Source organism: Phaseolus vulgaris, chromosome 11, assembly GCF_000499845.2.
Source record: "Phaseolus vulgaris cultivar G19833 chromosome 11, P. vulgaris v2.0, whole genome shotgun sequence".
Classification (NCBI taxonomy): Eukaryota; Viridiplantae; Streptophyta; class Magnoliopsida; order Fabales; family Fabaceae; genus Phaseolus; species Phaseolus vulgaris.
Genome location: NC_023749.2, coordinates 278,057 through 291,807, shown reverse-complemented (window position 1 = coordinate 291,807; position 13,751 = coordinate 278,057). Strand labels below are relative to the sequence as shown.

Below are 13,751 nucleotides of genomic sequence, written 5' to 3'. Positions count from 1 at the left end.
ATATTTTGTACTCTTGCTTTTTCCCCCAACAACTAATTGAATTTTATGAACAACTAATTTGTAAGTTTATACAACGCACAATCCCTAATTGTTTTTAATATTTTTTTTGTTAATTAAAATAATTTTGAGAATGTATGATAATTTTAAAAAATACTTACCAATGTTATTTTAATGTAATTTTAAAGAGGCAAATTATAATTTAACGAGGTTACACCTTGTTTTAATTAATTCTCAAATTTTATCCCTTTTACATATAAATACTTTAAGTTATAATTTAGTTTTAAATTAATGTTAATTGATTATTGAACTTTGTTGTTTTCATAAATAGACATCTAGAATTTAATTCCAGTCTAATTAACTCTTTCAAACTTGTCGTGCTTTTCATAAATATGTTTTATAGCAAGTTTGAGTTAAATCATTTGGATCAAACGTCATCAATTCATTAATTTTTCTTCTTTTTGTTATAATTCATTTTTATAAATCAAAACAAAAATATAGAAAATAAAAATTCAAAAGGTTTATTTTTTTAATTTCTTAAATTCTTTAATTGTTTATATATAAATCTACAGATTTTAAATATATAGGACTTTGATTCAGCTTGTTGATGATGCAATACTTTATTTTAAACAGTTTAATGAGTTTTAATGGTGAGATTAGATGATTTTTTTTTTCATAAAAATAGTTAATAAAATTTGAATAATTAATTAGAAATTTTAGGTGTCTATTAAAATAAAAATGCAAAATTTAATAAGTAATAGAAAGAATATTAAAACTTAAGGTGTCTACTAACAAATAATATAAATTGAAATCAATTGTAATAACATTAAGGTTTAAGTGTCTATTTAAAAAAAAGAAAAAATTTAGGGGACCTAAATACTGTCTTTTTTAAATATGCTCATTTTCCCTTATTTAATTTAAGATATTGTCGTGCATTATTCTTCCACAAGCAAAACCATATATAAGTGCACAATCATTCTTTAGGAAATTTTATTAAATAGTTGTAAAATGTTTTAAAAATAATTTTATTCAGTTTTAATAAATGTGTAAATATTTTGGTGCTACTGAAAAAAATATAAACCTCAATATTTACTTTTTCATGTTATAAATACACTGTTTAGACACCTAAAAATTTATACATAATGTATATTGCTACAAATTCTTTTCTACAATGTTATAAAATTATTAGCAAGCTAGAAGAATATAAAATATTTAAAAAAAACAATAATTTAAATGTTAGTGAAATGTATTATAATCATTGCTTAAGTAATGTAATTTTTTTTATCCCAATACGTTTTCTCTCTATTCACTAAGTATAAATTAATTACGTTTGTCGTAATGAGAGTTAGTAAAAAAAAAATTCTCAGACAAATAATGTAGTTGATTTAATTAAAATAGGCCAAATAAATAGTGATATTTTTTTATAAAAAAAATAGTTATTTAATCAACAAAAAGTCTAAATTTATATCAATAAAGAAATCATGTCAATTGAAATTTCTACATAAAAAATCATGTAGATTTTAAAAGAGATAATGTTAAAAGTTACCAAAATTTTTTTTACTTATTGTAATTTGTCTCACAATTAAGAAAGAAAATGATTTAATATGTACATAATATGTGAGTGGATCTAATTCGTATTCTGACTAGTGTCTTGAATTACTAATTTGTATGAAATCTATTGAAAAACATTAACAAGTTGTGCGATTTGTTGGTAGACTTCTGCTGATGATTTTGTAAGAGGTTTTCTGCTCGTTGTTTTTTCTATGTAAGAAGTCTTAGGACGTCAAGTTTGTAATAGTTTGGTACAGTTTGATTCTAATTCGACTAGATGTGTTTGTACTTGTAAAGAATTCAAGTTGTTCTATTTGTATAAAGGGTTGATGTATTTCTCAAACATCTCTATTTATTATTTATTTATTGCTTGCTGATAAAAAAATATATGAGTGAATAGGTAACTTATGAGATAAAAAAAATAAATTAAAATAATATCTAAAGTTCTTTAATTTTAATAAAGAGTGTATTATTAATTGAAACAATGAGGCATAATCTCATTTAACACCCATCATTGTTCTGATAAAGGTTTGGAAGTTATTTTTGAGTTTTTTTCTAGTGTAAGGTGAGAGTTTGAAATCATATGCCAAATTTAACAAATTTTCCAACATATTCAATGAATTCTTACTTTAAATTTCTCACAATAACACACAGAATATTATATCACATATTAACAATTATAATATCCAACAATGAGACACAATACTTATATGATATTAACAATTATAATTTTCCATTGATACCATCCCATACTTACATTATTTAAGCATATAATCAATTTTTTCTTATGTATAGTTATTAATTTATTTTGTCTTGAGATAGGTGATTATTGGCAAAATTTATCTTCTACACTTTCAGATATCTAAAATTTCTGGTAAATTTCTTAAAAAAAATCAAACTTCAAATTAATAATCTAATTAACTACATCTGATTCTCACCTTTTACCGCAATAAAACTATCAGAGTATAATGCTGTTTTGGTTTTTCTTTAAATTTAAAGAGATTTTAAAAAATTAAAATTTTAAAGACATGAAATTCCAACAAAAATAACAAAAATCTACAATTTACTTATAATTCTTTTTTATCCATTAAATACTTCTAAAAAACTAGGTTCTTGTCTTTTAAATATGCCATACTTAGACTGGTTTCGTATTCTGTCGGCAATTAAAAAAACATAATGCGTTTTTATAAAAAGAAAACTGATTCATATGTGGTTTTTGGGACTTTAAAAATTGCACAGCATATCTATCATTAGGCAAAATTGTGATGTACGATCGGCAAAGTAGACAATACCTTAGATACATTAATTATGTTATCTTTCAAACTTGAATGTCGAAATATTAGTGTCGTCTGTGGGGATCGTAAATTCTTTTTTGAGGATCGTAAACTCTTTCTCTTAGTCCTCAACTGGGTTATTATTTCGGTAAGACCAAAATATAGTCTCACGTTATTTAGAGTCGAGGTCAATGACAGTTTAAATTAATCTTTGTCCCTTAACCCATCGAAGTACCTTTTAAGGACAAAACCGTGACGAAACACTGACTTTCAAAACAGATAATACATCAAATGCAGTAATTGAATATAGAGATGTTATCTTTTGGACTTGAGATCAGAAACGAAATAAAAAATAAATGAGAAAGGCTTTTTTTCGTCCATTTTCTATGTTTCTAAAATCACCGTGAAATAGTTCAAAAAAATTCCACGAGATTTGAGTTAAGATATCATGGGGAACAGCTGTGATAAATAATATAAATATCCGGTCTACAGGAGAAATATATGCATGCATGAAGGAATGCAGATACACGAACTTTGAGATTTCATGTTTCCATGAATTAACCAATCATTTCTCCGAAGAATACCATCAACTCAAAACAAGTTACTCTACAAAACTCTGCATCTTTATAAACCCTACTAATGTAGAAGTCGAAGGTTAATAAAATTTATATACTTTTTACTCTTTTAAGTGATATTTTTTTTTGGGTAAAATCGTGACATATAACATCAATTTTTAAAACAAATATCTTAAATACAATAATTGAAACCTATGTACCACAAACACTGGCACTTACACGGATACTGATATGACACGGATATGAAAATACGTAAAATCTCTAAAATATAAGACACAAGAACACAGATCTATATATTATATAATTATGAATTATATAAATTGATAATAAAGATTTATGTGCACAAGTATGTTCTGGATTATTTTTTGGAGCAGAAAGATGTTTTTCATAACTGGTTCACAAAGATTTGTTTCTTATTTTTATAATCATAATAACAATTTATACAATAAAGTTTGAAATTTTAGAAAATTAATGTATTTTTCCTTTTCAAAATTGTGTTAGAACCGTACTAGAATTATAAAAAATCTAACAAATACTTTTTGAATTGAACACTTCACGGATACGTATCCTACAAATGTCATACGAGTGTCGGTGTGTCCCATACAAGTATCGGACACCGACACGCCATTTAAAAGAAGTGTCTGAGAAACTAAATTATATTATCTCTATACTATCTTTAGAATTTGAAATTAGAACATAAATTTTGTACATATCTTGATATTCAAAATCGAAAACCCCATTGGAAAAGATAAGAAATGAGAAAAAGTAGAAAAAGAAAGCGTGCAATTGAATGAAGCAAAGCAATCTGAATGCGCTTGAGGTCATACCCACATGTGCTTGCCCCAGCTATGGCGACTGCGTCTCTAACTCTCTCTATCAACATTTAAGGCTAAACCCTAAATTTGTTATAACTTTATATGATTCTCAATAATTTACATAAAAAATTCTCTACCAACAACATTTTTATTAGTATAAACTTCGGCCGTCCAATGAAATACGAAAATCCCAAGAACCTTTAGTACCATTTTTTCCTAACATTGCTTTAAGAACAATCAAATATAACCTATAAATTATCTTAGTTTTTAATTCTCGGGATCATTTACCGATTTAAATATTTCCACAAAATTAGTAAACCAATATTTATTGCAGCTTAGTCCACAGTGTTTTCAGAAGCGCGTGGAATACATTTTTAACAATTCATAGGCTCATTGTATTCACATAAACACTATCTTCGTTTTTTAAAGCATCATGATGCGTACGCCCCACTTTTCGAGATATGTTAATACTTTGAATTCAAAATCTTCACATTTTCTTTAATTAAATGTGACACCTAATTACGTATTAGAAAAATGAAATTAATTTCGTATGTGTGCTATATCCTTTAGGGTACCACCACACCCACTTCAAATTCTTCTGATTGAGCTTGTGGTGATTTTTTATAAGGGTAAATTCCACCACCTTCTATAAGGAAAACTCATACGTTAGAATATCGCGAATTTAATAGAAAAGAATGATTGGAGTGTTGGAAACTTGGAGGGTTATGTATCTCATAGTTCTAGTTCTATTACACCTGAGAATTATGGCCTATATAAGATTCTATTAGGTAACTACATGTACTATGCATAATAGGTGATTTATGATTTTGGTTGAGTTACTTCACATTTAAATCCTAAAATTCTTTGTATTTCATTTAAGTCTAACTTTAGTTGATGATTCATCCTCTGTGGATCAACCCATTTAGAATATTCTATGATCCAAGTTTGATCATGGATCATTGTTCAAGTTATGACAATATACAACCCTCAAATTCGAGACGAGTAAACAAAAAGGTTTATCTAGTGAAATAGTTAATATCATGCTTACATCCTTAAATTGCATTATTTTTAAGAAAAATAAACCTTGAGATAAAAAAGAAAAAAAATCAATTGAAAACATAAGCCTTCTTTATTAGATGACTCTCTACTTCTTCACGTAATCGATCTTATTCTGCATGAGCATCCTATACTCTTCTTCTAGCCTTTACATTGTCTCACTACAACTCTCGCATGGTATCTAGGATTTATTGTAGGCATTGGAGTATGGTCATTTTCTTCGGGTTAAATGATCAGTCTTTAGTTTGATTTTGTATTATATTATCTTGTGAAGGAATAATTTTGTTTACCTATTTCACGATGGACGCCAATTCATTACGGTTCAAAGTAATGACTTTAAACCTGTAAATTCAATTCCCTCTTGTTGAAGTTGAGTTGTAGTGATTTCTATAGAGATATAGATTTCAACACCTTCTATAAAAAAAACCCATATACCATAATTTTGTGATTTTAACATAAATTAATGACTGGATTATTGGAAGGTTAGAAGGTTATGTCTCCCTGGATTATTGGAAGGTTATTACAAACTAGGGTTTTGACTACATTATCATTCCCTAACCACAAATTAAGCATGCCCATTTTGCATACCTAGTTAAGTCGGGTTTCGGTCAACACAATAATGAAGTTCGAACACCTTCCAATGTAAGATGTTTAAGTTACAGTAAATAGTGGGAAAGAAGACCACAAGTTAGGGCAAATAATAATTAATATGACACACCCCTCTATTTACATTTGGCAAATTTCAAAGCTTCTTCCATTAACTAAGTCTCTTTACTAAACCTTTTTTTTTTCTCTTAAATCGAAACGAATGGGATATACTTACTTTTGGGTGTGAATTTGTGAACGTAGGTTAATTACTAGGGTTAGGAAAGTGTACCTTACGCTCCCCATACGGTTGTAGGGCAACCCTATGAAAAATATGAAGAAAATGATCGAAAATAATAAACAATAACAATCATAGTGGTCACATTCATTCCGTAAACTTGCTTTTTACGATAGCTAGCTTTAACCACTCCCGTCGGCGTAGTCACCGGCCGTCAACCCTTTCTATATGGTCACAGTGTGTGATGGTGGCGTTGACAACCAACAAGGTATATAACTGCCATGCTTGCAACACCACCCACGAATCGATTGCTTAGTTCTTCAAACTAATCGAGTTCAAAGAGAGAGAGAGAGAGATAAGTGCATAGAAGCAGCTACCTGTGAAGTAATTTTCGAGAGCTTAGATGGGTTCCTCCAATGGTGGTGTGCCGCCGGGATTCAGGTTTCACCCGACGGATGAAGAGCTTCTTCATTACTACTTGAAGAAGAAGGTCTCCTTCCAGAAGTTTGACATGGATGTTATCAGAGAGGTCGATTTGAACAAGATGGAACCGTGGGACTTGCAAGGTAAATTCAAACATTTTCATCAGTTCGTTACGTAGTTTTGAGTTTGAGTTTGATTGTGTTGGATTTTTTATGAGAAACAGAAAGATGTAGAATTGGATCAACTCCGCAAAACGAGTGGTATTTCTTCAGTCACAAGGATAGAAAGTACCCTACAGGTTCAAGGACTAATAGAGCGACGAATGCAGGGTTTTGGAAAGCAACGGGAAGAGACAAATGCATTAGGAACAGCTACAAGAAGATTGGAATGAGAAAAACCCTTGTGTTTTACAAAGGAAGAGCTCCTCATGGACAAAAGACTGATTGGATCATGCATGAGTACCGTCTAGAAGATGCCAATGACCCTCAAGGAACCTCCAATGTACGTCTCTTCCTCTCTCACTGCTAATATCAAATTTCTTCATAATCATTTTTTACCTTTTCTCATAATAAAAAATATTAGAGACAAAAAATAATTAGTTGTTATATTGAAAAAATTAGATACTATTTTAGATATTTCATTATAAGAAAATCATGAAATAGAAACAAATTTTTAAAAACCAAGGTTTTTGCTACCAAATTTAGAGACTAAATAATTGGTAGTTAAAATCTTAGTTGCTAATTAGATACGAATTTATAAACTATTTAACTATAATAGAAACTAATTTAGAAACCAATTTTTTTGTTAGTTTCTAAAATGGTTTCTAATTTAGTTACTATTGCAACTAATTATTTTAGTCTTTAAAAATTGGTTTCTATTTCATGATTTTCTTGTAGTGCTTAAAAAAATTATTAGTATATAAATTAGTGTCTATTATTGATAAATCATTTATAAATTGGTATCCAATTACATACTAACTTTAGAATCTAAATAATTGGTAGTTGAAACGTAGATAGCTAATTAGATACCAATTTAAAAACTATTTATCAATAATAAAAATTAATTAGATACCAATTTAGAAATTATTTATCAATGATCAAAACTAATTTGATACCAATAATTTTTTTAATCTCTAAAATAGTATTTAATTTAGTCAATATAAAAACTAATAAGTCTGTAAAATTGATTTTTGTTTAATGATTTTCTAGTAATGTCTCTCTTATTTATACAAATCATTTTATCTCTTTAAATAATAAAAAATATACATCGAAGTATACATTCCTTTTTTTCTAAAATTTTAATTTTTTCTTTTATGAAATGATAAAAATATTTTTTTTTTTATATCATCCATAATAGAGTAGGTTGTGAATATATCTTCTCTTGAGTAATCTCTTTAGATTTATTTTTGTTTTCAAAGTAATATATATGAATGTATTTGTAGGAAGATGGGTGGGTGGTATGCAGAGTGTTCAAGAAGAAGAATTTATTCAAGATTGGAAATGAAGGTGGCATTACACATAATCCAGATCAACAAATGAACAATTCCTCAAGCTCTAATGGACGCTCCTTCATGCATAGAGAAAACCATTACCTGCTACACCAACAGCAGAATCCCAGGGAGCTTGATAAGCCTGAGCTCGGTCTCCATTACCCACACTTGCAAAATCCCCAATACTCACTGTTTCAATCCCAAACTCTTGTTCAAACCCAAAAACCTATGGTTTATGACTACTCATATGCTTCGTCTCTACCTTCAGACACTCCAATAATGGCAAAGCAACTTATGACAAACCCTAGGGAGTGCGAGAGCGGCAGCGAGGGACTGAGGTATCAAGTTTCGGAGTCTGGAATTGAAGTTGGATCGTGTGAGCCAAACCAAGAAATGGGTGGCGGAAGAGGCGAAGGGATAAACGAATGGGGTGTTCTTGATCGGTTAGTTACTTCCCATCTTGGACACGAAGAGTCAAACAAAGGAGTGAGGTTTGAGGAGGCGAATCCTCACTCTGTGCATCAGATCAACCAACTTTCGTTACGGGGAGAGATGGATTTCTGGGCCTATGGGCCCAAACAATGACTTCTCTCTCTTACACTCTCATCAATCAAACAAATTAAGTCCTTAGATCCCTCTAACCATTCTAAAATGGATCAAAAGGACACTGTTTTTATATATATTTTCATATTCATTTCGATTGTTTCTCATGTTTCAAGACTTCATTAATTGTATTATTAATCCATTTGTTTCTCAATTAGAAAACAAATGCAATTATGATGGTGTTAGTTGATTGTATGCCTAAGATTTTATTATATTTTTGGATTGCAAGGTACATAAATCATCTTATGATACGTGATGAATTTCTCCCATGTGATGTGATGTCAAACAAAGTCTTAACACTCTTTTCATTGTTTAAAATTAGCTGAAAATTACACAAATTTGATGAATCTCACATTTTATTTAACAAAATTCTCCTTTTTAATTTTATATTTTCACTAATTTTAATAGTTAAAATGTTTATAGAAAATTAGGTTGGAAATAGTTACTATGAGGTTATGGGTCGATCCCGTTTGAGGTTATGGGCTGATCCAGCTGTTTAGGCTTTCTAGTCTCATTGGCCTATGTCTGAGGCTGAGGGGTTGTGAGATTATAGCCCGATCCCGCTTATTTAGTGAAACAACTTGGTGGTCGATCTAGAGTATTAATGATAGATGTCTCTTTTATGACTTTTTAAGAAAGAAAAACGTTAACGATGATAATTAGCTGCATACCCGAGATATGTAATAATAATGGAAGAAAAAAAAAAAAAATCAAATTACTAAAAGAAAGAAGAAAAATTACTAGAAAAACACGAATAATTAAAATTAGGAACCACTGTTTCTAGTTAAACTTGATGCTCTAAACTAAGAGGCTTGTCTCTTGTATATAAAGAATTACAGATTGTCATCTATGAAACTCATTTTCATCCACCCATTCAAATAATATGATAATGTCATTTTCCGTTCCCTAACATATAACAAAGATAAAGGTAAACAAGTAAAATAAACTTATGATCTATTTAAGTAGAAGAAAAAGTAATACCCAGCCCAAATCCTATGACAAATTCCAAAAATATGAACTTGCCCATGTGAATCCACGAAATATTTACCCAGGTACTAAAAAAGTAAAATTAAATGTTTTTAAGAATAATAAATGAAGTACATTTATAAAATAATAAAAATATAACTATAAAATAATAATAAAAACATTAAATTATAATAAAATAATAATAATAATAATAATAATAATAATTACAATAAAATTAGAATAAATAATATTATTAATCATAAATTTATAAAATAATAAAATTGTAAATAATAAAATTAAAAAGTCAATGATACTAATAATAGCATTAAATATATAAAATAATGATAAAATTATAATTTAATATATAATTAAAAGTAATTTATAACAATAAGGATGATTTAATTATTTTATAAATATATCATTTTGTAATTTTTTAAAATCTATTATAACAATTAAATTATTTAATCTTTTTATTTCTCTTAAATCTTTACTTTTTTTTCCCTTAATCCAAATAATCTCAATTTCCATTCTCTTTCTCTTTATTTTTTTTTCTTTTTTTCTTCATTCTCCCAAATCAACTCTCGAAACACACCCTAGTATACCTTTTGCAATAACTTTTTTTATTTCAAATTCAATCTCAGAGTTCATTTTGTGTGATTTATCTTTTTTGCCAAAAAAAATCAAACAATATGACAAAGTATGTTTTCCATGCAATCTTATATCCAGTAAAATCCTCATTAGTAGCTCTATTTTGGGATTGAGAGGTAGGTTCATTTTGTTATTGGTGATTTTGGCGTATATTTTTTGACATTGTCATAGAATTTTGATTAGGATTGTGGTGTTGTTATGCGTATGAGATAACACTATTTTAATTAATTCTTGTTATTGTATTAAGAATGATTAAGTTGATAACTCTTTTATGATAGTTTTTATTAACAAGTTTCCAATAAATGTGTCACTTTGTCTGATAAAGCTATATGATATATTAGATTGGGGCAAAACTTGATTTCACATAAAATTTGAATGTTCCTCAATTTATTTTAATTTACTCTCCGTTGGTAAATTAATTAAATTAAATAATCTATAACTTTGTTTTCTTATCCACCAGACGCCTCAGAATAATGACAAATAGAAAGTCAATGTATAAAATAGTAAACAAAAATTAAATTTAAACCACAATTAGAAAATTTAGAATTTTGTGAAAATTTTCCTTTAGTTTTTTTATAAAATTTGAAAAATAAAAACAAATTTCCTGTAGATTTTTTTTGTAAATTATGTTAAGTTCCCAGAATATTTATAAAAAAACATTACTGAATATAAAATTTCCACATGGGCCGAAACATAAAAGAAATTTGTGTAATTGGTCATAGAATGAAAGGGAAAACCAGATTATAGATTGAAAAAACTAAAGAAAAGGAAGGTGACTATCCTCAACAAAACCAGCAATTTTGATTACAGAAAAGAAAAATGCATTTAATTGGTCTTGATGCAAAAGTAGTAAAGGTATGAGATTTTTTGAGTTTGAATTTGAGGATCAGAGTTCAATGTTCCAAACAACTCCATCACCCTCTCCACAAGCTCTGTGTATATCTTTCATTCTCTCCACAGACTTACAGATACCACTGCATGACCAATCAAAAGATGCCACACACACATTTCCTGTTCTTGCCTTCCAATCACAATCTGTGTACAACATCAAAATCAAATTCTTAATTTAATATTATAAAATAAAATGTTACTTTCAAAAACTAAAAATTGAAATGTATTAGTTTATATCTATAATTTCATCAATATAATTTTAAAATTATTTCTCCTTCTAGTTTTTCTAGTTATAATATAGTGTAGATTGTCAATATATCATCAGTCGATCGAGAAACTTTTTGAACATGTGAATCCGTATATTCAGCAGTAGTTCGAAAGGTTGACCTATATCGAGAATCTCCGGATCTACATATACCTGGAGGGGTTCCGCAACACATGGAGCGTTCATCCACATGCTCAACTTCTAGACCCAATAACCATGAACCTAAAGATACGTCTTCATTTGCGTATTTGTGCAATATGGGCCTGGAATATATGTTTGAATGTGATACCAGAAGTTAACATAATTAACATGATTCTACTCAAAAAATGATTGAAGAATGGGAAAGAATGATGAAATCACCAATTGATGGATATGTAAGTGGCGAGATCCTTGGAGATGGCATATATTTGGCCCGTGGCATGCCTAAAGTACTTGTTTCCTTCTTCTCCAAACTTCCAGTGCTCAGCCTCGTGATACTTTACTCCTCTGCCATACATGTTCAAATAATGCAGAGTTTTAGAACAGAACAACCACTTTGGCTATGAATCACAAATTAATGTATGTGGGAATAAAAAAGGAACCTCACTTTTGATATAGAACAGGACCAGATTTCATGCAACCAATATAAACCCTTGGTCTTGATCTGTACTTGACAAGTGTGCTCACTAGCATACCTGTAGAACAAATATCAGAAAGAAATAGAAGCAAATTGTTGAATTGGTATTAAAAAAATTGCATGCATGGTAGCTAAATTTGAAAGACATACCTAGATTTAAGTGGACATCATCGTCTACCTTGACGTAGAAATCAGCATCCCACAAAGAAGTGATGGTGGAAAAGTAGAGGCGAGTCTTGGTGGATAGCTCATGATAGCCCTCAACGTGGTCTAACCTGAGGAAGTCCTTGTGTTCTGCCTCTTCTGTATCAATTTCTTTGTCCAAAACTCCTCCTGGTGTGGTGCTGTGCCCGATCACGAACCTTACAACAATCCCCTTCTCTTTCTCTAGTTCCTTCACCTCATTCCCTGCATTCTTTTCACACATCATATATTGTTCTAGATAAGAATCTCAGCAATCTCAAACCTATAACATTCAGTGTAACAAAAAATAAGTGTATTCTTAACTAGTGTGTGATCTGTCTTTTCTCTGATGTATTTCCTGTTATATATTGAAGATACTCATCTTGTTTTTGTCTTGATAGTGGTCTAATTCAATAATAAAGATCATTTATTCGAGATCCTTCGATTTGTGCTAGTACATTATTGTCTAGGATATAAACATCGGTAAGTGACCTAATTATAAGTAGTATCAGACTCGACCCATGATGCTAATTAGAGTCATATTACATCACATGCATGAAGTAGTAGTATTACACCTTTAGGTAACCATGTTTCGCGTATAGAGTCTCTTCGCCTTTTGCTGCTAAAAGCTGTGTTAATACCAATCACCACAAAAGCCTTTTGTACATTATTCTTTCGCATGTGCTGCCCACCACTCTGGCTTCTCCTACCTGCTGTCAGTTCCATTTCCAACGTCGACACTGCCTTATCCAGAGACCTTCATTTCACACATATCAATACAAATATCAAAACAGATTCAAACCAACTTAATGCATTTTTAGTTCCTTCCTTTTCATTCACCATTTCTTCACAAATTCCATCTCTCACTGTTAATACTACGCTTCATATAACTAATATGCAACAAGAATACTCTAATACATTGTCACAATATATGTTAAGTAAAAAGACAGATCAAAGTTAGAGGTTCAAATTAAGTGAGAGATTTCTATCTTACTTGATAGCTTGATGAGTCCTCACGACTTCCTCCATTACATCACCAGATCTTCCTTCAATCAGTTTCTGTCATAAAAATATGAAATTAGTTTCTTGGTGTATACATATATATGTATGTCTACATAGTTTACGTTGAGAAAATCAGAACTAATTCAATCTTTTTTGTGTAAATACAAAATGACCACTTGCAGAAGCAACAAATAGATGATAATAACGTGAAAAGACTTCCTCAAGTGCCAATTTTGTATCTATACCAAAGAATTGAGAATTAGTTATGATTTTTCCAACGGTTTAAAATAACGAAAGAGAAGAAGTTATATACTGACACGTTTGTGGTCACAGTCAGGTTTGGATGGTAGCAGTGCATTTTCATGGTTGGAGGGTCGTGTCCATATCTGGCCACTAAAGAGTGTTCCTGCAAGAAAGCATGCAATGCATACAAACAAAATTGTCTTTCCTGAAGCTGCCTTGCCTCTCATATCTTCTATCTCAACAAGAACACTGTGAGTGCGTCACGATCCACTGATCTTTCTAAAGACACCAACTTCAACTTAAATTCGACCTTAAGGAATGTTTGGTACTT

The 13,751-nt window shown here is 29.7% G+C and overlaps 2 protein-coding genes across 2 annotated transcripts; one reads left to right on the top strand and one right to left on the bottom strand.

The window, feature by feature from the left end:
- The first annotated feature begins 6,390 nt into the window (after nt 1–6,390).
- On the top strand, nt 6,391–8,875 carry LOC137810236 (protein BEARSKIN2-like). The gene is made up of 3 exons (XM_068611399.1): nt 6,391–6,657; nt 6,738–7,015; nt 7,956–8,875. The coding sequence occupies exons 1-3, from the start codon at nt 6,495–6,497 to the stop codon at nt 8,586–8,588; spliced, it is 1,074 nt and encodes a 357-aa protein (XP_068467500.1). The 5' UTR covers nt 6,391–6,494; the 3' UTR covers nt 8,589–8,875.
- Nucleotides 8,876–10,910: 2,035 nt separating this feature from the next.
- Nucleotides 10,911–13,751, bottom strand: LOC137821893 (probable beta-1,3-galactosyltransferase 8). The gene is made up of 8 exons (XM_068626690.1): nt 13,495–13,751; nt 13,170–13,234; nt 12,751–12,932; nt 12,143–12,400; nt 11,963–12,050; nt 11,737–11,862; nt 11,530–11,639; nt 10,911–11,255 (listed from the first exon to the last, which is right to left on the bottom strand). Exons 1-8 carry the CDS (start codon nt 13,645–13,647, stop codon nt 11,107–11,109), a joined length of 1,131 nt encoding a protein of 376 aa, XP_068482791.1. The 5' UTR covers nt 13,648–13,751; the 3' UTR covers nt 10,911–11,106.